The sequence below is a fragment of the Anopheles stephensi genome, chromosome X (genome assembly GCF_013141755.1).
Source record: "Anopheles stephensi strain Indian chromosome X, UCI_ANSTEP_V1.0, whole genome shotgun sequence".
NCBI lineage: Eukaryota > Metazoa > Arthropoda > Insecta > Diptera > Culicidae > Anopheles > Anopheles stephensi.
This window is the reverse complement of record NC_050201.1, coordinates 15,776,208-15,803,314: the sequence shown is the minus strand read 5'-3', so window position 1 is coordinate 15,803,314 and position 27,107 is coordinate 15,776,208. Positions and strand designations below refer to the sequence as shown.

General features: G+C 47.2%; 1 protein-coding gene across 18 annotated transcripts; it reads left to right on the top strand.

Annotated features, from left to right (window-relative positions):
* Positions 1-311: 311 nt before the first annotated feature.
* LOC118510994 (inositol hexakisphosphate and diphosphoinositol-pentakisphosphate kinase) lies at positions 312-27,107 on the top strand. 18 transcript variants are annotated; one of them, XM_036053655.1, is made up of 17 exons: positions 314-870; positions 1,160-1,995; positions 7,397-8,100; positions 8,417-8,743; positions 9,766-9,856; positions 9,926-10,844; positions 10,922-11,040; positions 11,270-12,585; positions 13,741-13,863; positions 13,947-14,358; positions 14,491-14,559; positions 19,557-20,735; positions 21,501-22,094; positions 22,982-23,464; positions 25,002-25,146; positions 25,661-25,982; positions 26,055-27,107. In XM_036053655.1, exons 3-17 carry the CDS (start codon positions 7,681-7,683, stop codon positions 26,904-26,906), a joined length of 7,371 nt encoding a protein of 2,456 aa, XP_035909548.1. In that variant the 5' UTR covers positions 314-870; positions 1,160-1,995; positions 7,397-7,680; the 3' UTR covers positions 26,907-27,107. The 18 variants fall into 18 exon arrangements, with proteins under 18 accessions (XP_035909422.1, XP_035909498.1, XP_035909405.1 ...); XM_036053647.1 differs by having other exon boundaries at positions 19,557-20,801; XM_036053529.1 differs by having other exon boundaries at positions 312-870; positions 1,183-1,995; positions 19,557-22,094.

Sequence of the window (27,107 nt, the reverse complement as noted above, 5' to 3'; positions counted from 1 at the left end):
GCACTGAACAGGATAACTGCAAAATTGCTAGAAATCGGTAAAAAATAATTAGATTTAACTAACGTTTAAGAGTCAAAAGGAAAAACAATCAAGTGTGACCTATTTTCCCAACGAAGGTTAAAACCAATATATAAAATAAAAACGATCTAATTAAAGGATTTATAAAAAAAATCGCATGAGCCGAAAGTGTTCACATAATTTTTTTTTTTTACCTGTCCGCTCACTTTCCACTGTGGTCCAAACGGATGTGAAATCAATAAAAAAAAAAAATCCCGAGCCCAGACGTCACTTTGACGTCTCAAATGACAATAACACATACTGGCACAAACCGACACAACCAAACGGCCAGTGGATATAGCGGATCGAGGCGAAAAAGGATGGCACCGAACAGATAGCTGAAAAAACACATGTTTGGGACCTGAAATTCGTCCGTATTTCCGTTGCCGTTGCGTAGTGTATCGGTGCGTCGGTGGAAAACCGTAAGCCTTTTTTCCTGTAGCAGTAAATGAGTGGTTAAAAAAGCGAAAGACATAGCAAAAGTACAATTTTACGTGCCAAGTGTGGTGTGCGTTTGTGTGGATCGGGAGCACCCGATTCCCCGATCCTGTGACAAATTTGTGTTCGAAGCAACATAAATGCTCTCCAGCAAATGGATTGGTTCCTTCCCTTAAACTAGCCTGTCGTTTGTCCAAGGGGATTAACCTACTTTTTTTTCGGTGCGTCAAACGAGCGCGACAAACCGGCACACCGTGGGTCCGGATCGCGGATGAGGATTTCCCAGCACGGGGACGTACCTTTGGCTAGCGAAACCTCCGAAACCGTCCAATGGCCTTCCTGTACGATCCGGAAGTAGGAAGCTACCTGTTGTATGTAAGTTCTGCAGTATGTTTCCCAATTTTTCTCCGTTTTCTTTTTCTGCCCCTTCCCCCTAGTTTTCCGCATTTTCCATGAACCCAAAACGAGTTTAGTGTCGCACACAAACAATAACAAACAGCAGCAACATGATGGAGAAAATCGATTCTTCTGTGTAGGAGAGGGTTTCGTTCCGATTTTCCTTGCTTCGAGTAGTTTTTGTTTGTTTGTGTCTGTGTGTCTGTAATCGGTTTTCTTTTTTTTCTTTTTTCTCTTTTATTTGCTTCTTTTCCCGATTTGCCCGAAGTGACCAACTCTCATCTCCCGTAGGAACCGAACCGATCGTCCGGATCCGTGCTCCGTGTCTTGTAGTTTGGTATCCCGGTGTGTGTCTGTGTATCATACGTACCAACCGGTGTGTCCCCTGTATGCTCCTCGGGGGGGTGTATGTATGTGTACGTTTGATTTGTGTTTCGTAAACGTTTCATCCCAGCAAACGAAAGAACTTCGTTCTGCACCTGCAGGAAATCCGTTTCCCGTGTAACCGACGTACCAGTGTGTGCGGGATTCCAAAATCGCATCCGTCAGCTGGATCTGGCTGAGTGGATCAACGCGCGCGTGTGAGTGTTTGTGCGGGGACAGTAACCCGTGTCAGCGCGGAACCCGGGTCTTATCAGCGCAAAATTGTGGACGACGACGACGACGGGTGTTGTCGGACGCGCTGTCCACCACGAGCAAGATAAGCGACCGCGACAACCACCCCAAAAAAAGGTTTTCGAATCCGAGTTTTCTACGCGGAGGGGTCGGCTCATCCCGTACGGGTGGCCACCACCGCAATAACAGTACCGCATCAACAAAACCGAGGTGATGCGGAACATTGTCCATCCGTCCCGTCCGTACTGTGCGCGTCGTTCACTGTCCTGCATGTCCTGTTCACTGTGTAAGCGGACGTCCGTACGCCGTCACTAATCGCGCCCAGTGTGTGTGTGTGCGTGGTGTGCATTTGTGTGTCTATCGAGCATGTCTTACACCGAGCTGGAGAGTGGCTACCAGGGCCTCAAGCAAGCGTCCTCGAGCGATGGCATTATTGGCAGTGCCTTACAGACATCGTCTGGGCGGCCCGGATTCTACGTTGGCGATGAGGTGAGTGCGTTGGCGTTATCGTACGCTATTTTCATCCCCCTTTTTTTTAGTGTGCACCCTCACCAACAAGACAAGGAGACAAGGATAATGATGAGGAGGGATTGAAGGGCATCCATAAAAATCATGCAAAAAGTATGCCGCACAGAGAAGGAATTTTGTGTGGAAATTACATAACCCGCGGACTGCTAAACGTCGTCGTCGCTGTCGTTGTCGATACGTCAGCACGTCATAAAAGATTGTACATTTGCGCCTTGATATAAACTAGGTGCTAGGAGGGTTAGCTCTTTCTAGCATCCTTAGACGGGAGATTGCACTGTCGCTATCCTTGTTACGCTTCCCAAATACGGGGTACCGACGAGTGAGACACACTTCGGATGTTCGTTCTAGCCGAATGTGCATATCAGCGCATCATGTGCACAATGCAACCGCGCGATGACGATAGTCTCGCCCGAAAATCCCGGCGTCTTTTCATAGTTACACTACACACGAAGAGAAGCACCACGCGTAGGTTTCGAAAGCTCATCATGCACTAGTTAGAAGCCAAATCTCTTTCGCCACTACTCTTAAAAAAATCCAACCTTTCCAAAACTCACCTCAGCTCGCATCACTTCGCCACTCGTCTCTTTATCTCTCTCTCTCTCTCTCTCTTCTTGGCCTAATGATCTCTCTTAGGTCATGTCTGCCAATTCTGGCTTACTAGACTTAATGATACCACGTAGCTGGATAGTCAGTCGTCACTACGGGGGAACGGTCAGGATGGGATATGAATCCCGGTGCTGCCGTATAAAGGCCCTCGTCGCTCGTCTAAATCTATTCCAATGCACGCGTTACCGGTAGCAGTTCTTGCGCTCTCGCGGCAACAAACGTGGCTATCTTAACTGCCTTATTATCTTTTACATCGCCCTGACCTTATCGCTGCGTTGGTTAATTGCATCGCAATCGAACGAAACACTAGACGACAAATAAGGTTCGCACGAGCGGTTCCAAACACACAGCCAGCCCGAAAGATCGCATCTTCCCCAGTAAGCGTTCCGCTACTATCGACTGTAGCGCCAGTGGTTCGGTATTGGGCGATAGCGAACTATACCCGAGAGCGAGCGGATCTTTGGAATGTAAAAACACACACACCACGCACTAAACAGGAACCACCACCGGCAACGCAGCAAGAAACGCATGGTGTTTGGAATTTGTCACGTAAGAAACCGTCGCGCCCCCCATTACTGAGAGGGACGAGGATGATGATGATGGGGAGATGTTTCTTCGCAGTCGCGGAGAGCGAAGAAAGCAAGCTGACACACCACCGAACAAACGCGCTTCATGGCCCCATCGGGTAACGGTCGGCCGGGTGCGCTTAGGCGCGCGCGTTTTCAGTCCACTGTGTAGCTTCCACCGTGTCATTACGGGTTTTTTTTCTGTAGAAGCGCGCGCGCGCTTGCGACACAAACCGCGCTACGCACCAGCGTAGCACAATGTCGTGACGAATTTTGTTTTTCCCAGCCCCACCCCCACCCGCCAACAGGCTCGAAACCGTGAGCTTGTTTTGTTTACTGTAGTCTAGTAGTGTTTCTTTGCACGACGAAGACCCTTAAAGAAAAAGGGGAAGATGACTGCGTGTGTTGTTTCTGTTGTGTGTGGTCATCTGGAGTAAGATCCGTCGCAGTGAAGTGATGCTTTAGTTGGTGATGCTTTAGTAATTCGTTTAGTGCCAGTCGGTGTTTGCAACCGATTCCGAGCAACAAATCCGTTTTGTTTGCAGTCGAGTTCTTTGTTAGCTCTCTGTTCTGTGCAAACAGTTCTACATCTGATACGCTTAAACTATTACACTGTGCTCAGTGCCGTAGTGCCGTTGTTGAACTACAAGTACTCTGCAAAACTGCAGCAAACATATACATCACGTGAAAGCGCGCTACGTCCGCGTCCTCAGCCTGATCGTTGCGATAAACATATCCCGATAAGCAGACACCTGAGCCTTCCATAGGGGGAACCATCATCATCATCATCATCATCATCATCCTACACAGAGTGTGTGTTGTAAGTGCCTGGTCTTTGCTGCCTCAGCGCAAGGCTGGAAACGCCGTGCATATGTCGGGCGGCAGCCTAAGCCCGGAGGCCGATCAGGGAGTGATACAATACACAAACAGACCCACAATCTGATACCGGCGGGCTCGCTATTTAGCGGCAACATGCAAAGAGTGAAGAAGCTGCCCTCCTGCAACGGAGCTGTCATTATCGTGACAGTACGATTGAAGTGCCACGTGTCTGCCTGAGTTCCTCTCTCGATACCTTACCGCTGTGCTTGGTAAGGTATCAATTCGATAATTACCATTATCGAGACCATCCATGCTCTGTAGTTTTGCGTTGTATATTGAGCACACCGTGCCTATTTGTTGCTTCTCTGTGCAAATGGCATACTTTGGATGTTATCAGCAGAGGCGAGCGCGCGCGCGTCACACAATGGCAATGAGATACTGCTGACTTGTGGCTGGCGGCTGGCTGGCAGGCAGGTTGATAAAGAAATAGATAAAATGAATTGGGTCGCTGGGGGCAGCCCGTTGGTTGTGGCGACAACGGCACCGGTCTTCATACGGCACGACTGGAGTTCAAATCTCATCCGGTCCGTTCCCCCACCGTGGTGAGGACTGACTTGACTATCCAACTGCGTGTGGTATCATTAAATCAGTCTAGTCAGTCAGAATGACATAAGAGGTCAAAGAAGAGAAGAATTGGTTTGGCTATTTGGTGAAATACGACCGCGGACCAACCACAACGCCGCCGCCCCCGGTGGTTTCGGTGTGAAATTCGAAGACAATCAACGAGATTAAGATCCCGGGATTTAATATTTTTATGTCCACAACATACATACAAGCGTGCAACACAGCCAACCGATTGTTTAGCCAATAGTGGGGTAATAATCATAACATCCCGGGAAATGGGATTGGGATTCAAAACTGCACATGTGACTGCAAAGGTTTAAAGGTTTAGCTTGATAACGTTCCCGATCGGGGGGGGGGGGACAGGAGAGTTCGGTGTAGTACCCCGTGGCTGTGCATTTACAATATTGCTTCTACTTCTTCTTCCTTGTCACTACAACCTCTAAAGGTCCCGGCCTACCATTTTCTAGCTTTCTGTGACTTGATTTTACCAGTAAAGCATCGTTAAGATGTGATTCGAACCCCGGTCCTGTCATGTGAAGACCGGCGCCATTATCACCACGGCCACCGGACCGTCCCAAATTGCTACTTCTTTTGGGTTAAAAATACGCGCGCAGTTGTTGGGGGTGTGTATGTGTGTGCTCCGAATCTATTTACGATCTGGAAACCCACCCGAGAGGGAATGAGGGTTCTAAAGTTCGCTTCTAAAACACACGGAAGCACCACTTTCTGTACACTGCCGTAATTTTATGGCCTGTTGCCCCTGTTCCATGGAGTTCAGTGGCTTCTTCCGTTATCGCTTCACCTTCACTTAGCCTAGTGGAAGTGTTTGCCTAGTGTTGGGGATTGAATCGTCAAGAAATAAACACGACTCAACATTGCCCGCATGACAATTTGCCAACAACCCATCTTCGGGCGACCCATGTCCATGATTGAAGGTTTTGCTTCTTGAAGACGATATATCCACAAGACATCTTCACGGTGTGGAATTTATGTTGCTGTCTAGAAATTTTCACTAAAACTTTTAACGGTTGCTGCAGGCCACCGCGTGCTCTCTGTTTCGCGTCAGTTTTTTTCCGTCACTTTGACGTGACTTTAAGACGATGCGCTCGTCTTTGCGCCTCTGCGCTCGGGCGTTTGACGTATTTTCCGTGGTTAGGTATTGAATTTGGGGTTTATTTTTCCCGCCTTCAAGGTTGGCTTTTACACGCTGAACTGCTGGTTGCTGCTGTTCAGGATGGATGAAAAAGTTGTGCCGAGAGCTCTAAAATTTTCCACCGGTGGGGGATTAATGATTGTTTAAGTTTAAAAAAATCCATTGCAATACACATGCTAGCATGGATGGATGGTTAAGGTTAAGTCAAAGCAATATTTACCTAATCGACGCCTAGAACTCTCAAGGTTTCTTGGATGGGCGACCGTGTGCCATATTTAATCAGCACCCACCATCGCACACGCACTCTCTCTAACTTGGCAAGGAATTAAATATTAATATTGACGCAAATACCCTTTTCATTAATGCAATGGACATCGAACAACGAGAGAGAAGAAAAAAACGCCCGTTGATTTAAGACGCAAAAATACATTTCGTTTATTTTTGCGTTGTCGCGCAAAAAAGCACTACAACTTCGCAGGTTTTTTAGTTAAGGTTAGTCGGCTTAGCACCGGCTCGTTACTTATTTGTTTTAGTTTGCCCGAAACGGATCGTACGTGACGGAGAAAGGATGCAGAACGTCAGCCAAATATGCACCCCACTACGACGGGGGTGGTAGTGATGACTTATGCGCGCGGTGATGTAACTGCGCAAGAACCGATCGATTCAGTTGCGTTCTTTCGGGTCCCGGAGCAGTAAAAACAAACATCTGCCAGTGCGCGCTGCGTTTTGTTGTCCACCGAATGCCGGGCATTAATTGACATTGGTAATATAAGACTCGCTGTTGGCTGGAGTGGACGCTTGTACTTGAACCGGTGGCGTTAGAATCTAATTATAATAAAGCTGCAAACCCCAATCCGCTCGGAGTCGCACCGACTACGAACGCTTCTCTCGCAGTGCAAGTGTTTGCCGTGTGCGTTGCCTAGAAAACACGCGTTAGATGTTTTATATTTTGAGTTGTTGGGTTGACAGGCTTTCTCGAGAGTGCGTAAAGTTGACGTAATTCGAACGTTTCATTTCTCCAAACACGTCCTCTTTCCAATGTTTGAGATAATCAACTGTGGAAAACTCCCAATTCGAGAAGGGGGGCGATGTGGGTCGAGTTCAGTGGCAAAGTGATGGCGTGCGACGATTACTAAAACGAAGCATCCGGTATCAAATTCCATCCAGATCCTCAAAAATCCAAAAATGGCAGGTTTCAGGAGACCTCAAGAACTTTTGAGATTGTAGTGCCAAAGAAGACATATCGCTCAATAGTTTGTGTAAATGTATTAGAACCACACAGAGTGACGGCCAACAAATTCATCCTACCATTAGAAATTATTAAGATAAACCTTTGGCTACTTACATCACGTGATTACCGTGAGCACTTCTTCGTTGACGCTTCGCATCCTCAAGAAGTCATGGTTTTATGGACTTGCTCCCATCGGCCCATGACATAGAACAGATGATTACTAAGGCCTTGAAAATATTTATGCAATAGAAAAGACTGACAAATACAAAGTGTATAGAAAAGCACACGAACGTCTGCCCAAACAGGTGATTCTTGGTGGTGTAAACAATTGTGATAATGATATGCAAATGGTGGTCCGTCCAGCACCAGCACACAACGCCAATCGTTTCAGTTCACCGGAAGTCCACACTTTTGCAATTCGTCGCTGAACTAAACCGGCACTTTGAGCATAGGCGTTTAGTGGACGCGTTACAAGTGACACAATAGTGAAGCAATAGGAGCTGTACTGTGCGTTAAAATCGAAAACAAAACCTTAAATAAAAAGACAAAGTGTGTAAAAAAACGTGTAAAAGCCAGCAAAAAAAACCGATCAATAGTGTCCAGTGTGCTACTGGACTGGCACCATCGACGATATCCAGTAAGAAACAATGGAGTGGTCTTGGTTGCGTGACTGGTGGCGGATGGCCAAGTTCCGCCGTGCCGATCGAACAATCCCAACCGTCCAGCGTCACCGAAATCGTGGCAGCGGTGGTAATGCTAATGCTGCTGCCTTTACGGATGGCGCACTGGGCGGAGATGCTGACGGACAGACAGAACAGCAGTTACCGGGCGATGATGGTGAACCAAGTGTTGTTAGGCCCGTACGGTTTTTCGTCGATCGTCCGGATCACGCAAATGATGACGATGATGATGAGCAGTCGGTGGTGGATGAGGAGGAGGAAGTGGAGGAAGTAGATCCGGACGGAGAACTGTACTCAGATACTGAGCTGGACCAGCAGGCGGATTCGGATCCGGGGGCGTTGTACGATCATCTCTACTGTAACTGTAAAAAATGCTTGATGATGAGAGTACGATTGATTTCTCACCCATATATCAGTATATTTACGTTCTCTTTCTCTCTCCTTAGTTTAGTAATTCCCACTATCTCATTTCATGTCCTCTATTGCTTTCACCACCCCCTCACCCCCCCCCCCCCTAAAAAAAACGTGTCATATAGACTACATCTCCCAATAATGTACTGATTTGATAGCACGTGTGAAGCGTCATCACATCATTAATCAATATGGTGGCTTGATTCCTTTTCAAAACACATCTTCATTCGCAACTTCCGAACCTTGGGGTATCACTAACACTGTATCTATGTTGTCTCTTGTTTCCTTTAAGGGTGATCTTGATCCAACTGATGGGCTCGATTCGGACGACTCGTCCACGTCCGGCAAGCAGGTCGTGGTGGCGGTTTGCGCCATGTCGAAGAAATCCCAGTCGAAACCGATGAAGGAAATACTGACCCGGCTGCAGGAGTTCGAGTTCATCCGGATGGTGGTGATCGGCGAAGAGATCATACTGAACGAACCGGTCGACCGGTGGCCCCTGTGCGACTGTCTCATCTCCTTCCACTCGAAAGGATTCCCGCTCGAGAAGGCGATCCAGTACGCGCAGCTCCGCCAACCGTACGTTATCAACAATCTGCACATGCAGTTCGATATCCAGGTAGGTTGTCTGATGTTTGACAAGAGACGGGTCCTACTCTTAGTTGCTTTATCCATTCGAACTCATCAAACACCGATAGGCCATCGAAGTTTTATGTATCATGTGTGTATTTGTGTGTTTGTGTTTGTGTGTGTGTGTGTGTGTTGGGAGAGAAAGTGTTTAATGATTAACCATTCGGACATATCGAACAACTACCTCTAGGAATCGTTGGACAAACTAATTCTCAGCATCCGCGATGTTTTAGAGCCTAGAAATAGTAGCTCAAGTAATTTAAAACTAGGATACAATGCTGCTTCTTCTTCGACGCACACTGATTCTCTGTATATGAATCCTTTTTTCTCCTCTCTTCCGGTGGATGCCGATTTGTGACCGCCCGACAATGTGGGGGGTGGGCTGATGAATAATACGCCACGCGATGTCAGGAGGTAAAGGGACGAGCGAAAACCACCAACACCAACCCACCTACTCAACCCGATTTCCTCCATAATTGTCCACACACAAAACACCCACATCTGCCTTTGGTCCTAATTTTTGTTGGTCTCCATTTTGGGGCCAGCTGGGGTTTCCTTGAACCAACGCCATCTGCTGTTTTTGGCTGTTTTCCTTTTTGTTGGCGGATATCGGAATGCAACGGATTTGCTGTTTGGTCTTTTTTTGTCTTTTCTTCTGGTGTAATATTTTCGTTGGCATTAGGCCGAAACAAAAGCGCAGCAACGCGCTACTGAAACACGCGTTGAAAGGTTTGAACATGTGAATCATTCGAGAACCTTTTGGAGGTCACTGATCGCCAAAAACGGAGTGATTTACCTTTTTTTACCTTCATCCCTATAACTTGCGGCTTGTTCAAGATGAGTAATATCGTAATTCGGTTCGGTTGTTGGAAAACTATTGCTCACTGACCCGCGAAACGGTGTAAACATGTAGATGAAAGTTATGTATAAAGCAATTAGGAGTATTTGAACTGTTTTACATAAATAGGCCTATCCTGAAGTACAATTTAATTTAAACACTATATTTACTAGGATCGCCGACGAGTTTATGCGATCCTGGAAAAGGAGGGGATTGAAATACCACGGTACGCTGTGCTAGATCGTGACTCACCGGACCCGAAACGTAAGTATAGCTGCTGGCTGTGTTGGTGTTTTAATCCCTCTTAAATGACCTTTACCAAAACCATTCCAGAGCACGAGCTGGTAGAATCAGAAGATCACGTAGAGGTGAACGGGATCGTGTTTAATAAACCCTTCGTGGAAAAACCAGTGTCCGCCGAGGATCACAACATCTACATCTACTACCCAACGTCCGCGGGCGGTGGCAGCCAACGGTTATTCCGCAAGATCGGTAGCCGCAGTAGCGTCTACTCGCCGGAATCACGGGTACGCAAGACGGGATCGTTCATCTACGAAGACTTTATGCCCACCGACGGTACGGACGTGAAGGTGTACACGGTCGGACCGGACTATGCGCACGCGGAAGCCCGCAAAAGTCCTGCCCTGGATGGGAAGGTTGAGCGGGACAGCGACGGTAAAGAGATACGCTACCCGGTGATCCTGAGCAATGCCGAGAAGCTAATTTCACGCAAAGTGTGCCTTGCCTTTAAGCAGACCGTGTGCGGTTTCGATCTGTTGCGCGCGAACGGCAAATCGTTCGTGTGTGACGTAAACGGGTTCAGCTTTGTGAAGAACTCGAACAAATACTATGACGACTGTGCAAAGATACTTGGCAACATGATACTGCGCGAGTTGGCACCCCAGCTGCACATACCGTGGTCGGTACCGTTTCAGCTGGACGATCCACCGATCGTGCCGACCACGTTCGGCAAGATGATGGAGCTGCGGTGCGTAACCGCCGTCATCCGGCACGGTGATCGGACGCCAAAGCAGAAGATGAAGGTGGAGGTGCGGCATCAGAAGTTTTTCGAAATTTTCGAAAAGTACGACGGGTACCGGTACGGGCACATTAAGCTGAAGCGCCCGAAGCAGCTGCAGGAGATACTGGACATTGCCCGGTCGCTGCTGGCGGAGATACAGACCAAGGCGGCCGACTCGGAGATCGAGGAAAAACAGAGCAAACTGGAGCAGTTGAAAAGTGTGCTGGAGATGTATGTACCACCGTGCGTGAATCGTTCGTGGAGCATGGTGATAATGATTGTGGTTTCCTTCTATTCTGATGCCCCAGGTACGGACATTTCTCCGGCATCAACCGTAAGGTGCAGATGAAGTATCAACCCAAGGGTCGACCGAGAGGATCAAGCTCAGACGATGGTAAACACGATTGCCGATCCTTTGTTATTGTGTGTATGTCCGTTAGTTTTCTAGCTTTTTTTTGCGTTGCTTATTATTTGCTGCCATCAAAATTAATTCAATCAAAGCGCTCCGTTTTATAATTATCCGTTCCCGTTTGATGTTTTCTCTTGGCGATAAATTTAAACTAACCGTTGCATATGTAGTAGTTCAATTTTCCCTTTTACCTGTTCGTAGTGTTCGTAATAAAAATTTGCTTCTCTTTTTTTTTGCTCCGGAACAGCTGACGCACCGAAGGAACCCTCGCTGGTACTAATTCTCAAATGGGGCGGCGAGCTTACACCGGCGGGTCGCATTCAGGCCGAGGAATTGGGTCGTATTTTCCGCTGTATGTATCCCGGCGGACAGAGCCGTCAGCCAGGCGTCGGTGAAGGTCCCGGCGCCCAAGGGCTCGGTTTGCTACGCTTACACTCCACCTTTCGGCATGATCTCAAAATTTACGCCTCGGACGAAGGTCGGGTGCAGATGACAGCTGCCGCCTTTGCCAAAGGGCTGCTAGCGCTCGAGGGCGAACTGACCCCGATCCTGGTGCAGATGGTAAAGAGCGCCAACACGAACGGACTGCTCGACAACGATTGTGACTCGAGCAAGTACCAGAACATGGCCAAATCTCGCCTGCACGAGCTGATGCAGATCGATCGAGAATTTACGGCCGAGGACCGGGCAGCAATTAATCCTGGCAACGCGATCAGCATTAATCTGGCGATGAATTTTGTCAAGAATCCGGTGCAGTGTTGTGCGCAGGTACACTCGCTGATACGTTCGCTGATGGCGGTGGTAGCGGTCAAGCGCGACGATCCGAAAACGCGTGATGCCGTGCTGTACCACGGTGAAACGTGGGAGCTAATGGGACGGCGATGGGGCAAGATCGAGAAAGATTTCTGCACCAAGAACAAGAACTACGACATCTCGAAGATCCCGGACATTTACGACTGCATCAAGTACGATCTGCAGCACAACCAGCACACGCTACAGTTCGATCTGGCGGAGGAGCTGTACATATCGGCCAAATATCTGGCGGACATTGTCATCCCACAGGAGTACGGCTTAACGACGCACGAGAAGCTGACGATCGGGCAGGGTATCTGTACGCCGTTGCTGAAAAAAATCCGTGCCGATTTGCAGCGTAACATTGAAGAGCTGGGCGGTGAGGAGAGCGTGAACCGGCTTAATCCTCGGTACAGCCACGGCGTTTCGAGCCCGGGCCGGCACGTCCGGACGCGGCTGTACTTCACGAGCGAAAGCCACGTACACTCACTACTGACCGTGCTACGGCACGGCGGTCTGCTGAACGTGCTGACCGACGAGCAGTGGCGCCGGGCGATGGAGTACGTGTCGATGGTGTCGGAGCTGAACTACATGTCGCAGATCGTGATCATGCTGTACGAGGACCCGATGAAGGATCCCAGCTCCGAGGAACGGTTCCACGTCGAGCTACATTTCAGTCCCGGTGTGAACTGTTGCGTGCAGAAAAATCTTCCACCCGGCCCGGGCTTTCGGCCGCACAGCCGTAACGATTCCGTTACGTCGAAAAATGCGGTAAGTTTAAACCAATTCTTCCAATCAACCGGCTAAGGGGTATTTACAATGAGTGTGTGTGTGCGTGATATATCGTGATGCTTCTATCAAACCGATTCAATCAAATCGATTCAACCAGCCATCAACACAACACACCAACAATCAAACAGTGTGATGAGGAAAATGTGATTAAATGTGTGTTACGACAAATAGTGCCTTCTGTAGACACTTCTTTCTTTTTTTTCTTGGCACTATCAACCTCGACTGGGTTCTGCCCGACATTTCTGGCTTTCTGTGACCTTATTTTACTCGTAGCAAAGTATTCAGCCCTGCCTACGGGGATGCAATCTGGATGGGATATGAACTCCGGTCCTGTCGTATGAAGACCGGCGCCGCTTTCGCTTCGGCCATCGGACCGCCCCCTTCTTTAGACCTGCGTAGTAAGCGATCGATTGTAATCGTTTGCTGCGATATACAGGGTTTCTCAGGCCAGCTCAAAATTGTAACACTATATGTCAAAAGCACCAAACCCTTCTCAAACCCTTCTCAATACAGGAAAACAAACATTCAATTTCGTAACATCCCAACTCGACATCGAGACAAAAATCCAACCTTTCCAAAACTCACTTCAATTCGCATCACTTCGCCACTCGGCTCTTTCTCTCTGTTTCTCTTCTTGGCTGAAAGACCTGTTTTAGGTCATGCCTGCCAATTCTGGCTTACTAGTCTTAATGATACCACGTAGCTGGATAGTCAGCCGTCACTACGGGGGAACGGTCCGGATGGGATATGAACCCCGGTCCTGCCGTATGAAGACCGGTGCCGTTGTCCCTTTAACCATCGGGCCGCCCCAATTGATTAGAATCAATTAAAACAGGATTATGTCAAAAACAGCTCCGTCAACCAGGCGTTTTTCATTGTCGAATTGAGATTTAACAGCTTTGAAAATCTGTTTTCCGACCTTAAAAAGGATTAACAAGGTTGAATTGCATATACGATGTCGGCGTTTTATGTTGTTCACATATAGTGTCATAATGTTGAACTGGCCTGAAAACCCTGTTATGTTTGCGCCTAAAGGTAGACAATGCGAAAAAAGTTGGAACACCATCGATTTTTTTTCTTATCTTTCATATAATCTCTTATTCACGAATCGTGTTCCTCTTGATATTTTTTTAGAGCGGTGATGAAGACACCACCTCACGCATCGAGGAAGAAAACGACACTGAGGAGGAAAACTCTTTCTCTAACAACTCTTCTCTGCATCATACACCGTCTAAGACACTGTCCCGCAATGACACCGTAAGTAGAGTAGAAATTATCAGCTTTTACGAGAGTTACAACTCGCTATCTTTCTCTTTGCTCCCAAAAACACACCCAACCAGGACATTGACAACATTGCGATCGGTGCTGCATCCGCTGTAGTGAAGGAGCGTCGCATTAGAAAAAACAAATCGTCCTCCCCGATACCGATCGGCTCATGCCACACCGTATCTGGGCACGAGGCGATGGATTTAGCGAAACGCTTAAGCGAGGAGCTCGCTGTACAGCAGCAACAGCAGCAGCAACAACAACAGCACCACCAGCAACACCAGCAGCAGCAGCACCATCTAACTGGTTCGTTTGGTTCCGGCGCGACGAAAGATATAGCCCGGCCGCACAGCCCGGATTCGGAACCGCGGGCCCGTTCCTTCGAACATCAGCAGCAACACCACCACCACCATCACCATCACCATAGCCATCAGAACCATCACCAGCATGGCAAACTGCATCATCATCACCGTTCGAAAGGCAAAGGTGGCAAATAACGTCCCGGATAATGCTAACCAATGCTTTCACTACCGAACAGCGCACTTGATTGATTGTATTCGTTTTTTCGTCTTTTTTTTTTTTAATTCCCTTTTCTTTGCGTATCTGCCCGGAAAACAGCTGGGAACATGGGCAACGCTCGGGGAGCAGCAGAACGTTGCAAGGCGAAAGATATGCTGGAAGGGACAGGTAATGTAAACCCTTTTTTTTTGGTGCGTTTGATCATTATTTACAATCTCAAATCCTCTTCTTGGTCCAACATCATTCATTTTGCATTTTAATTTTGGTTGGTTTTATTCTCCGTACCTCGCTCGGTCTCTCTCGCTCTTTAACTTTTTTTCACTTTATTTATTTTCACAATGTCATTCTCTTTTTATGTATATTAATATATATTATATAACTGTATAATATATAAATATACAATAATATATTAAAAGAGCGAGAGAGAGAGAGCAAAAATAGGGAAAATGTTGGGTAATGTAAGAAAAGGTTTAACATGACTGTGATACGACGTTGTATGAAAATTGCATCGTCTTGGTAGAGATTTTATACTTATCATATCTAAAAGCGTATTGCGAACTGTGTGTAGGGTTCATCTGGGCTCTATCTGTCTGTTGCATTTTGTCTTCATGTGCATTACTGGTGGCATCGCAGGTGTTTTTTGTCCATATGCTATTTTTGCGAAGCGTTCGATTATAGCGGCTCAATTCGTCCGTAAATCGTTGCGAAGAAAAAACGTAATTTATCACAAATTTGTAATTACATTAAATATCATATTTACGCCAATTCACGGACCTGTTGAGCTGACTGTAGCACGATGATTGGCGTTGCTAGTGGGAATGGATGTGACGGTGTTTCTTTTTGGCGTTTGGTGTCGTTTAGTCTAGTAATAATAGCTTCACCAAACACTGAGCTGCCTTTTTTTTGTTTTGTGTCATATCATTCTCTCGTACATTTTTTTGTTTAGTTTTTCGTTGCTTTTGTTTGTATTTTATTTAGTTGAAGAAACGGCTAAGCAGTAAAAAAGGCCCACAAGTCGCATGGAACACACTAGTATAGTACGCAAGCTTTCGTGGAAGGGCACAATGGTATAAGAATATGACGAGATAGGACAAAATAATTTGATTTAAACTCATCATAAAAAAAGAAAAAAATGCAAATAATTTTCATTTGGCCTTCGTAAAATGCTACAATAGTTTTTTAAATATAATTTTCCATAAATTTTGAGCTCAGATTATTAATAACTAATTGTTTGATTATTAAGTTATTTAAAAAAAATTACAGTACTCTAGTAGAGTTTACTACTTTATGTAGAGTTTGTACCGTTTAAGCAAGTTTATAAATTATTTAGTTCAAACATAATTATGTACAAAATTGATTCATTGAAAGACATTGGAAAAGTCAATGAAAACTGATAAAATGTCTATTGCATACTTTAACAAGCTTTTATAACAATTTAAGATAAATTTTAATAAACTTTATATAATTCACAGTTTGTTAAAATATAACTTGTATATCCTATATGCTCATGCACTCATTTGACCGCGAACTTTCACATAACTTGTGGGCCTAGTCTACTCCTTAGCCAACGAAACATCTTGTTCAGCAAATAGATTTAATGTTAGATACACCATCACACACTGTCGCTATTATTTAGTGGACGTTTTACTTTCCGTGTGTGAAACGGATTGCTGTTTTATCCTTATTTTTTAAATGTTAAATTCAAGATTGGGTATAAGACTCGAGAAGGCCCCCCCCTGACAAAATTTGTTAGGCACTATAGGATATACGCCTAAAGGTATGCAATCCGCAGTACACATTGCGAAAGCTTCACAGTGTGCTTTCAGTGTGGTCAAAATTGGTTGAAGAAAGTCGAATAAAATATTGTTATTATTTGATTAAAACCTCCTCTCCGCTAACCCTACTATTCATTTTGGCTTACTGGGGCTTCGTACTAGTTTTCGGTCGCACTCGGGGTGAACAATCGGGCCTAAAACATGCACGGCGTTCTCGGACGGTAACGGAACAGTAATTCGATTCGCAAAGGAGGAAACATAAGAATATCATAATCTCAAACCACTTGTTACAATGTATTTTATCAAGTTCTACTCGCTGTCTATTAACAGTATTAAGGAACAATGCACAATGTTTACATCAAATGGGTTTTGACCATACAGTCCCACTGTACAACAAAAATGACAGGCCACAGTGCTGCACACAAAAGATTCTAGTGGGGGTCTTCTCGAGTCTTTTACCCAAGATTGTGAGGCCATACGCCATAATGTTAGTCAATTAATATTGTATTATAGCTGTTACCCTGCTTAGAGCATTTAGCATGTGTTTAGCAGTTTGTTGCGTGTTCGTCGCCAGAAGAACTGTTTTTTTGCTCTCTGTTTTGTTTTAATTTCTTCATTTCATTTGTATTTGTAATAGCAAAAAACGTGCTGTTATCAAAAATTTGGCCTTTTTTGTTCGTTTTGTGATCCATGATATCCCCGCTTTCTGTCATGTTTTATGTACTGATTGTGTGTTTAATCGCGAAGTAGCGATCTCCGGATGTAGGCACTTCTGTGTTTGCTTTTAAGCACGAACATTCTCGGGTAACAGCAGTATTGTAATTCTATTGTAAACGTTGTCCACTTTGATAAAACAAACACCAACGTACCTTTGGTTTGTTGTGGCAGTTGCGCACACATCTCTGTTTTTCTCCAGTTGTCTCCAGTAATATTTCATTTCCACAAACTCCAACTCCAAAAAACCAAGGGTAGCAGAAACTAATAAGCATTACATTCCCACTGAAACTCTAATCAATTCGCATTCAACAGAAACTATAGAAATATGGAAGGTCCACTATAAACCTGACGGTGTACAGAATAATTTACACAGTTGCGCATGCGCTGGGCAGCAAATGTAGGATCGTGCTAGAGTGAAAGCAGCAAACCAAACGATTCCTACACATAACTTATGTAAAATACCAAGATTTATTAATAACTCATCTGGCCAGCAATTGATCCGTGTCCTCGGTTTGGTTGGCAACCGGCACTAGCTCGAGGATGTGTTTGTGTGTCTGTGTGTGTGTGTGTTTTTTTATCTCCTCCCTCCTCCACTCAACATTCAATCTACCTCCTCCCCCCCTCGCCCCCTACCCCCTTCTTTGTACGCGCGTGTGTGTGTTTGTGTTAAAGATGGCGACGCATTTTTCGTCCTCCCAACTACCCAACTGGCTTTTGTGCAAAGTAAGACATTCTGACTATTCTGACCTCCTCCCCAAAAGGATACGGAACTCCATTAAAAAAAGTAAAAACCGTGCTTCACAACTACGCACCATCACTTCCGTAGGCAGTCCGCTCAATCTCGTGGGCATCACCCAAAAGCCCACAGCATGACACCTCTCCAATATTGTCTCCTCCAACATGTCTTCTTCTTTTGGCAACTATCGAAAACCTTGAAGATCTCGCGAGGTCATGAGCTGCTCCATTTGTAACTTGCTTGTTCACTTGATTATACTATCGCGCTGCTGCTTTAGTGGCTGTAAGTCTGGAAAGACTGGTGGACTGTCCCTATCGTCCTCAGTTACCGGACGTAGCAGGAAACAAAAAAACAGGACTTTAATCAGCTTTAATTGCCGCAATGTTCTGGTACAACGCATCATCCACCATCATCCGGCCTCGGCCAAATAACTTTCTGCTCACTTTGACACTAACTCTGTGTATCTCTGTGCGTTATGCTTAAGTTGCACCTTGACCCAAGCAAAAACAACACCACTCTAATTTTGTTGTTGTCCTGTTTTCTTTTCTTCTTCCCTCTTCTTTTTATATACTATTCGGAATCACACACACCACCTCTACCGCGCCTATTCTCATCGACCAATATGTATATACTGTGTTTATACACACACGTACACGTTGGCTTCCACTGAGCGCCATTGTTTTATGGCGCCATTTTGGTGTGCGCACCCTCTTCTCGCGTCCTCCCCTCGAACGACTCGATCTTCTCTGGTCGGAAACACAACTTCTTTCTACAATGGTAACTGTATATTTGCAAACCCTTTGCGTTTTTTTTGCAAAACATGGGCGTCTTTGTGTTTGCGTGTGTGAATGGTTTGTTTGAATTGTTTTTGTTTTTCTCTTTGGGACGGTGCCCTTTGACCGATTCCCTCGGGTTTTGCGCATCCACATTGGGGTTCTGGGGCTTCCGTTTTACAAAATGGCTGCCTGCAACACGTGTAACCAATTAAACGGTTTGTTCGACTTTTTAATTTTTTTACTGGGTTGTGTTTGTATTTTTTGGTTTTAAATCTTTCTAATATCTCGGATTCGTTTGTGTGTGCGTGTGTTCTCTCTCCTTTTCTCTCTCTCTCTCTCTCACTATCTACTTTCTACACCTATCAACATTCCTTTCTTTTTCTCTCTCTCTCTCTCTCTCTCCCTCCAAAACTCATACATCTTACATACGAAACAATCCCCATATTATTGGAATGTGTCCATGCACTCTGCATTTTGCCATGTTTGCGTGTGTGTGTGTTTTTTGTATGTATGTGTGTGTGTGTTGGCGTGGTCTTTTGTTTCTTTTTCCTCTTTTTGGTTTGAATGTTATCGATGGAATGTGTGTTTTCTGTTTTTGAAACAATATCACGCATTTTTCGTTGACAATTCTTCCATTTTGTTCTTCAACACCCCGCCAACCCCTGCTCCCCCTCCATTTTTAATGTGTTCTGTGTTGCGTTAATGATTTTTACTATTTAAACTCTAACTGTGTTTACAATTGTTTTGTTTGTGGCAATCCTTTTCCATTAACCATTAAACTTACAACCACACGCATACTTCGCTATGCTTGTGTCATGATTGCTCTGGTCCGCCGCCTGTGTATGCGTGTTACTGTTTTCGATGTGTGTGTGTATGTGTGTGCGAGTATCTGGTGTGACATTCCAACATTTGAGTTTCATTTTCTCGTTTTTTTGTGTGTATATCTACCAACAAAAAAAACTAACCTATTGGCGGATGTCTGATTTGTCTCCTTTATGTTTGATGTTCGGCCATTTTCTTTTCTAACTTCGTTCCTTTGTGCGTAATTTTTATTTACGTTGTACTGCTTCCTCCCCTTAATCTACTTCTGTTCCGTCTCCCATTTGCTAACGATCATGCTCCCGGACATTTTGCTTTGATCTGCCTGTGTAAACTTGTCAGATCTTCATTATAAGGACGAACAGTGCGACGTTTGTGATTCACTCGCAATGGTGTCTCACGAAGTGCCGTGCACTAGAGCAGGTTTGACATACTCGCCGTTGCCGTTGTCATCACCACAAGATCCGGAAGAGAGTGTACAGTTGGCGTCCGAATGCGTTGAAGTTCCGCAAGGAAATGCCGGTGAGGACCTACTGAAGCTGCACCTTGAATCGAACATAGCCGAGAAAGAGGAGGAGCATGTGAGAACTACCCGGCCCAGTTTGTACATCGGTCCACCCGAGTCTTCCTACAGCTGTGACTCGATCAGCGAGTTCACACCCAATCTAGACGATCAGGAACTGTACGTATCATCTTTTTCCGAATCGGAGGACGAATCCGAACCGTCCCGGTACTACAGTGCCCTAGGGCAACATGACTGCGAACTAGACGACTCCATCGCCGCCATTGGTCAGCATTATCTGCGCCGTTCCCTATCATACACCTTCTCCAACGATGCGGATCGCTATAATCTGCCCGCAGTCGATAGTGGTGGATGGCCGTGTGGAAGAAAAATGTCGTCCTCGGTAGAATCGCCGTCTGGAGGAAGAAATCACCGTAACATGCCACTGATGACGCGCAGCTTCGATGAGCTGCTGAAGGACCGATGCTATGGCGGTCATAGTAACTGCTGCTGTCGCTATTGCTGGATGTCACCGATTGATAGATATTCGCTCCACACGAAGGACCATGATGTGGCGGATACCGAGCTCAACGCACGCCAAAGTCGTTCACTGAGTCCTCCTCCTCCTCCGTGTTCGAGTGGGAGGCGTTTGCGCAGTAACGCCGCGTCACACCCGGCAACACTACAGGTCCCGTGTAGCAGTAACGTTATACGGCACGATGTTAGTGATCATGGCCGGTTGCGGATTGTTCGTTATCCGGTACGTGCGATGACACGGTTCGCTAGCGATCCATCCCTACCATTGGGCTTCGGCTGGACCGAAGCATCGGTTAACGCACCGGACATAGCGAACCGCTTTAGATCTCCACCTGGGACATCATTGCTAGCGGATCACCTAGTAGCACCGGAACCGAGTCAGCAACTTGTGTTTGTAACACTTACCACACCACCACCGGATGAGTACGATAGTGAACCATTGCTGAGGCAGCTGTTTGATACTACTGTGGCGGCTCCTTCTGGTATAACGGCCATGGATATTCAGCCTTCATTCGGGTCGACCCATTGTCGTAATCTTCTCGGCACCGGTAACGATGGCAACGACGAGCAATGTCAAACTGAGGCCTTCGCTTCTTCGTCTACCTCCGCTCACCATGATGGTGTTCATCGCTCATCTGATCGGATTGGTTCCCCGTCCATTTGCTCGTTACCACACGCCCCATCCCAAGCGTCGTTTCCGCTGTCGCCATCAATGCAAACACCTGCGCTTGTCGCCTCACCGCCAGATGTTGTTTCATTGACCTGTAGTAGTTGTTTCGAGATCCATCTAAACCCTCCTAATACTAGCCCTCGTAGCGACCCCGATCGCCTTGATACCATTAATTATCAATCTACTGACGTAGGTTGTACATCCGCCACCTTAATTACTAATGCTACTCTTACTACTACGACTTCTTTTCTTGCCACTGTGCCATCGTCTCCTTCCGTCACCACTACCACTGACACCATCACCACCACCACCAACACCGCCGTTTGTTCTGCCGTTGCTATCCCTTACCTTACACCCGTTGTGGTTGACACAAGTAACATCTTTTCGGCTTGTTCTTCTTCCGTTCATACCACCGACACGACGACGACGACTACCACTACCTCTACCACTACCACTTCTACTACCCCGTCCGCTATTGGTTCACTAACCATGCCGTCGTCGCTGGTCCCTGCCGTGTCCTCCGAACGCAAAAAATCGCACCATCCGCCCAAACTGCTCGTTAAATCGTACACCATAGACGGTAGCAGTGTTGGGGGTGCCGGTTACAGTTCGCTGATGATGGCTACCTCCACCACAACGACGACGACGGTGTCCGGGACAGATGATGCAGCACCGACAGCAGCATCAGCAGACCACCCTATCGACGATGCAAACAATGGCACACTCACCAGCACAGGCAGCAGCACTACCACCATCACCGGTGGCGGCGGCTGCCTGTACTGCTGTACCACCGGTGGTGCGACCACCGTGCCAAGGATGGCGCCAGGACCGGGCGCACTCTGTCACGGGTCGGGGTCCGGTTCGCTGTCGTCCTGCTGCTGCTGTTGCTACACCGGCTGCTGCTGCTGCTCGACACCCTCGTCGTCGTCGGCGGGAGGGCTCGCCGGGCCCGGTGTCGGTGGTGGTGGTTCCGCGGGTACACCCAATGCTACGACGGTCCGACGCCAGCGGCACAGCATTGCCGGCCAGATGAGCTACTTTAAAATGTTAGGTACCTTCAGTAAAAAGATGGCGACCAGCACAAACAGTCTGTTCAGCACCGCCGTGATCAGTGGCAGCTCGTCCGCACCGAACTTGCGCGACATGATACCGAGCACCGCATCGCCGTCAGGTAAGGGTGGAGCAAGCAAGCAAGATACGCTCGCGGCCGTCACACAGTTACGTTCCAACGTACGCAATTGGAATTGAGCTACCCCAAAAACCGGAAGGTTACGGAATCAAGGTGGTAGGTCCTATAAGTATGGGACTACGTCACCAATGTTTCTTCACACGCATACGATTCGGGATCTTCGGGATGTGTCTAGGAACCTACCGGAAGAATCCGTACGTGTACGTGCGAGTGTGGCTCAATTTCAAGCTACGCATGAACAGTTGCTGTGACCGTCACACGCCTGGCGCTAACTCTAGATCAAACCGAGACTGTAAAACCGCTCACTGTTCAATGCTCTACTGTGAGTGAAGGGGAAGTGTCAAGAAGTCGCCATTTTTAAACTTGCGTGATCGAAGAAGTAACTACCTATACACGGGAAACTGTGCTAGAATGCTACTGCCATACTACTGACGTCTGGAGATCTTGGAATCGGTGATGTCCAATGGGATCAAAATATCTCGAACTCTTCATTAAGAGCGACTCTAGCGTGACACAGTGTACATCGGTTAGTATTATTGTTGCATTTAGTGTCCTGAAGCAGACACGGTAAACGTATAGGGTGTTCTTCCGCCCAGTGGAACTCCGAATCTACTTGTTCTTAAACGCCTGATCATAGCAGTCTTAGCTCCTCACGTAAGTAGGCACTGTTTTTGTTTTTGTTCTTGTTTGAGCTCCCCCCACCAACTCTAGGTAATGAGCACACGAGCAGGGTGGTCTAGGGCGGACCTAGAGTTACAACCGCTCAATAGGCGGAATGGCACAATCCATCCAGGCGTTTGATTCTGTAAACTAATTCCTATTCCTGTGTTCCTCCATCTTATGTTTGGCCATCATCCCGGTGCGAGAAGGATTCGGCGGTGTGCCACCTATACGTCCGCTGGAAACACTGCACAACGCGCTATCCCTAAAGCAGCTGGATGCTTTTCTGGAGCGCATGACGATTGGACCGCTGTTCAAAACTCCGGCCTCCTCACCACCACCGAAACAACTGCTGCTGACGGGAGGGACACCATCGTCCGCCACCCATCCGTCCGTCGGTACGAAAAGTCCACAGTCGTCGATGGTGATCGGTGGAGAGGAAAGCTTCCCCGAAGGGTCCACCGTACCTTTGGCCCAATCAACACAATCGAGCGCTACCCCACCGGCAGGAACTATCGACGAACGGAACTCGCACCGTACTGCGATGCGTGACTTTGCACCCCTGACATCCGTTGGCCCAACAACTGGAGGAGGAGGAGGCTATGTTGGAGGTGGAACAAACACAGCCGGACTCGTTGGTCCTGGTGGCGGGTCCAACAATGGGGCCGGTAATATTGCCGGTGTCCAGCAGAGTAAGTGTACCGAGGATGGGATGTGAAGAAAGGTGCCTGTATGTGTCCTTGCAAAAAGCTTCACGCGATTGATCTATCAGCTATCGAGATAGCCAATGATACGTGTACTTTCGTATACATTAGTGCCTATTTATGAACTGTCCACCCATCAACATGCTGTGTGTTTTTGTTTTGTACCGTTATAAAAGCTTGTACTTGTGTCGAGTGAACGACAGCAAAGTGAATTTTTGTTTCATTTTATTTTTATACATCCTCATTCCATTCCTCATCTGTTGTACGTTGTTCTTCACTGGTTCCGTTGCCGTATGTTTAATCGATTAAAAAAAAAATCCTTTTTCAAGTACATATCAAAGGAAGGACTACAGAAGTATAGACGTCCTTCAAAATTAGTGTTGGATCATACGACTCTTTTCGCGGATCCATCTGGAGTCGAGTTCGTTTCTATAGGAATCGAGTTCGACCCGTGGTTGCAACAAGTTCGGAACGATCCATGGATTAGACCGACCTCATCAAACTCACGGGTTGGCCCGAACTCGTTGTACCCCCAGGTCGACCTAAACTAGGAATATGGCGCGAACGATTCCGGGTAGCTTTCCCGGGACGGTTTCCGATTCCGGGATTGATGGCTCTGACCCGGTATGTTCTACATACTGCTTCTCATAGGTAACACTTCTCCTTTGATGTGGAGCACGTCTATAAGACATTACCAGGATGCATTCTGTTCAAGGAAATTCGTGACAAGGCTGTATTCCTCTTCGATGGGTTCGAGTCCACCTGATCCAGCCAATATGGCGGCCACTAAGCGCCGATCCTATAGTAGGATTAGAGCGGTAATGGTGCAACTAATGCTCATTCCAGCGAGGAGTAACTTAACGATGTCTCGCCCTAGTCTCGCCACGGAAGTACCTCACAGAAAAGAACATAGACATTGCCAGGTCGCCCACTCTGAGCAAGGAAATTCGTGACAAGGCTGTATTCCTCTTCGATAGGTTCGATAGTAGGAAGGTGGCGGACATTGCCAGACAATTGTGTCACTTATGATATCATCAGGTGGTATCAAGTATACTTTTTTTTTTCTCAACAACCAAAAATCATTATCACACAATCGTTTACCTTTTTGTTTTTGAATTTTGAAAAACCAACACCAATGCAGACAGGTATGAGTATAGTTGTATGTTCGCAAAAGAAAAAAGGAGGGTTTTTATTTACAAACGTAAGTTACAATTTTTGCTTTGTTTTTTTTTGAATAATTATTTAAGTCCCTTTATGTGTGTGTGTATTTTTTGTTGGTGCTGCTGTTGTGAGTGCTTCTTAATTTGTAAAACAAAATATTGTATTTAATTAAAATTAACCCACAGCGGGAGCATTTTTTTGTCACAATATTTGTAACCTAATCTAACTAACACGATTTTCTGTACAATGTCTCGCATCTCTATCATTTTATCATGCACACCCACGACCCGATGGTGGTTGAATGTTGTGTGTGCGTGTGTGCGTGTATTGTGTACGTGGTTTTGCGGGATTACCGTAAAAAAAGGTTGGAGTGACCATTCGAGCAGCATGACCAGCAGCATCAGCGCGATGTCGAGCGGTGGTCCCAGCTCGCCGAACTACTCGGAAGCGTATTCGCGCGGCTGCCCGAGCAGTGACATGTCCGCCAGCATCACCAGCAGTACCGATGGGTAAGCGAAAACCGCCCGTGCTTCATCAGACGTTATTCGATGCCAAAAGTCACCATTAAGGCTGGAGCCACTGCTCCAGTCGTGTCAATGGGGTTTGACGGATGATGAGGTCGGATGACAGTCGGATGATTGCATGACCTCATCAGTCCAATCCCATACAAATCCCATACTTAAGTTTTCTAGTAAGTATACGACTGAGATCCAGTCGTGTCAGTAGAGATTTGATGGATGAGGTCGTGCAATTCAACCTGTCATCCGACCTCAATATCCGTCAATTCCCATACAGTTGTTTTTAGTATACGACTGAGTAGTCACTTCAGCCTAAGAGATGTGTTTTAGTAGCTTTAATAGATATCCTTTTGGAGGTGTGTGTGTGTGTGTGTTTGTATACCTGTCATGTTTGTCTCATGCATCTTACATCCAGAGAGTAATGTAGACTAATGCTAGTGTACCTCTGAATTACTTCTTTCCTTGGCGCTCCTATTGGTGTGTTACGCTCTGTGGTACAATGCAGCAGCCTGGCAGCAATCGTTGGCGGCGAACAGGTGCTAGTAGCATTACCACAGCTTTTCAGCCATCATCAGCAGCAGCAACGGATGTCACCGAAACAGCCACCGGTAGCCGGCGGTAAGTCCGAGGAGGATGACGATCCAACCGTTGCCCGTGCGGTGATGGGTGATAGTTCGTTGGATGTTACGTCCAGCACGACCGAACCGCACATACGGCGCAGTTCTACGATGGATGTTAGTGGCGAGTTAACGCCTGTAAGCGGATGTTCCGATTGGGAAAGCAACACGAACGAAGCAACCAAAGGATCGACGGCTAATTACGATCTGGTTAGTATCGTGTCGTTCTCGCTCTTCTATTCGATCAAATGGTTAATATGTGGGATCTTTCATTTCGCCTAGACGACCGCCAACACAACCGAGGAAGACGATGAAGATGCAACGCTCTCCACCGACACCTGCCTGAGTGTGGGTGAGCAGCAGCAGGAACAGCCTTTAAAATCGAGCTGGGATTCAACCGGTGTGGGCAAGGGACCGTCACCGGCGTTTCGAACCGCATTCCCTCCAACGTTCGGTGCGGAGTCGCTCGACGGCGGCTGTAAGCTTGATAACCGCGTACGTGGTAGCCGCATCCAGCGACAGATCAGTATGTACGAAAAGGAGAGCCGTACGGACGTGAAAAGCCTACAGGAGGAGAAAGCGTACGAGTGGTCCGGCGATGGGAACAAGTTTGAGCCGAGCGTCGGTCGCCAGCAGCACGCCCAAATACTCCGAACACTGCACATGTCCTTCGACGAACTGCGGAAGGAGCTACCGAAACCCGAGCTGCGTCACACACCTTCCCGGGCCAGCAGCAACCAGCCGGAGTTGAAAGGTGGTTCGCACACGAGACAGCAGCCAGATGTGCCGGTGGTGGAGATGCCACACCACACACCGGGCGCGTTAGTTATCCGCGAAGGGTACATCGAACCACCGCGGTTAACGCGCGTCACCAAAAGCTTCCACGGGAAAACCGACCACCAGAAGCTTCATCTCGAGCAGCAGCAGCAGCAGCAGCAGCAGGAATGCCGGCGTGCTAGCGACAGTCCCCAGTCACCGGCCGAAACGACATGCCACAATCGGGGCAACAAAAATGCGTTACGTCAGCAGCATTCGAGTGCCGGCACCAGTAGCAGCCAGGGACGCTTTACGACGTCGCTGGTGCAGGAATCGGAACACGGCGGTGGTAATGAGGGTTCATCACTGGCAAAGTAAACACACGCACCCCCTGCGATAGGAAATATATGGTACGGGGGGGGGGGGGGAGGCGTGGGGGCGAGGCTGTGCTTTTTAGAGGGTGCTCTAGGAATAAGGCTGCGGGAGACTATAATGGGCTAGAATATAACAAGCACACGCTTTTGTTTTGGTTGAAGCAATAGAAATAGATTCGTTCGAACCTATCGTTTCCTATACTGA

Excerpts from the sequence above, each read along its gene's own strand:
- LOC118510994 (XM_036053529.1), top strand. The coding sequence starts at position 7,681 with ATGGAGTGGTCTTGGTTGCGTGACTGGTGGCGGATGGCCAAGTTCCGC. Across the intron at positions 10,845-10,921 it reads TTGAAAAGTGTGCTGGAGAT|GTACGGACATTTCTCCGGCA; the intron begins GTATGTACCACC and ends CTGATGCCCCAG. Across the intron at positions 11,041-11,269 it reads CCGATCCTTTGTTATTGTGT|CTGACGCACCGAAGGAACCC; the intron begins GTATGTCCGTTA and ends GCTCCGGAACAG.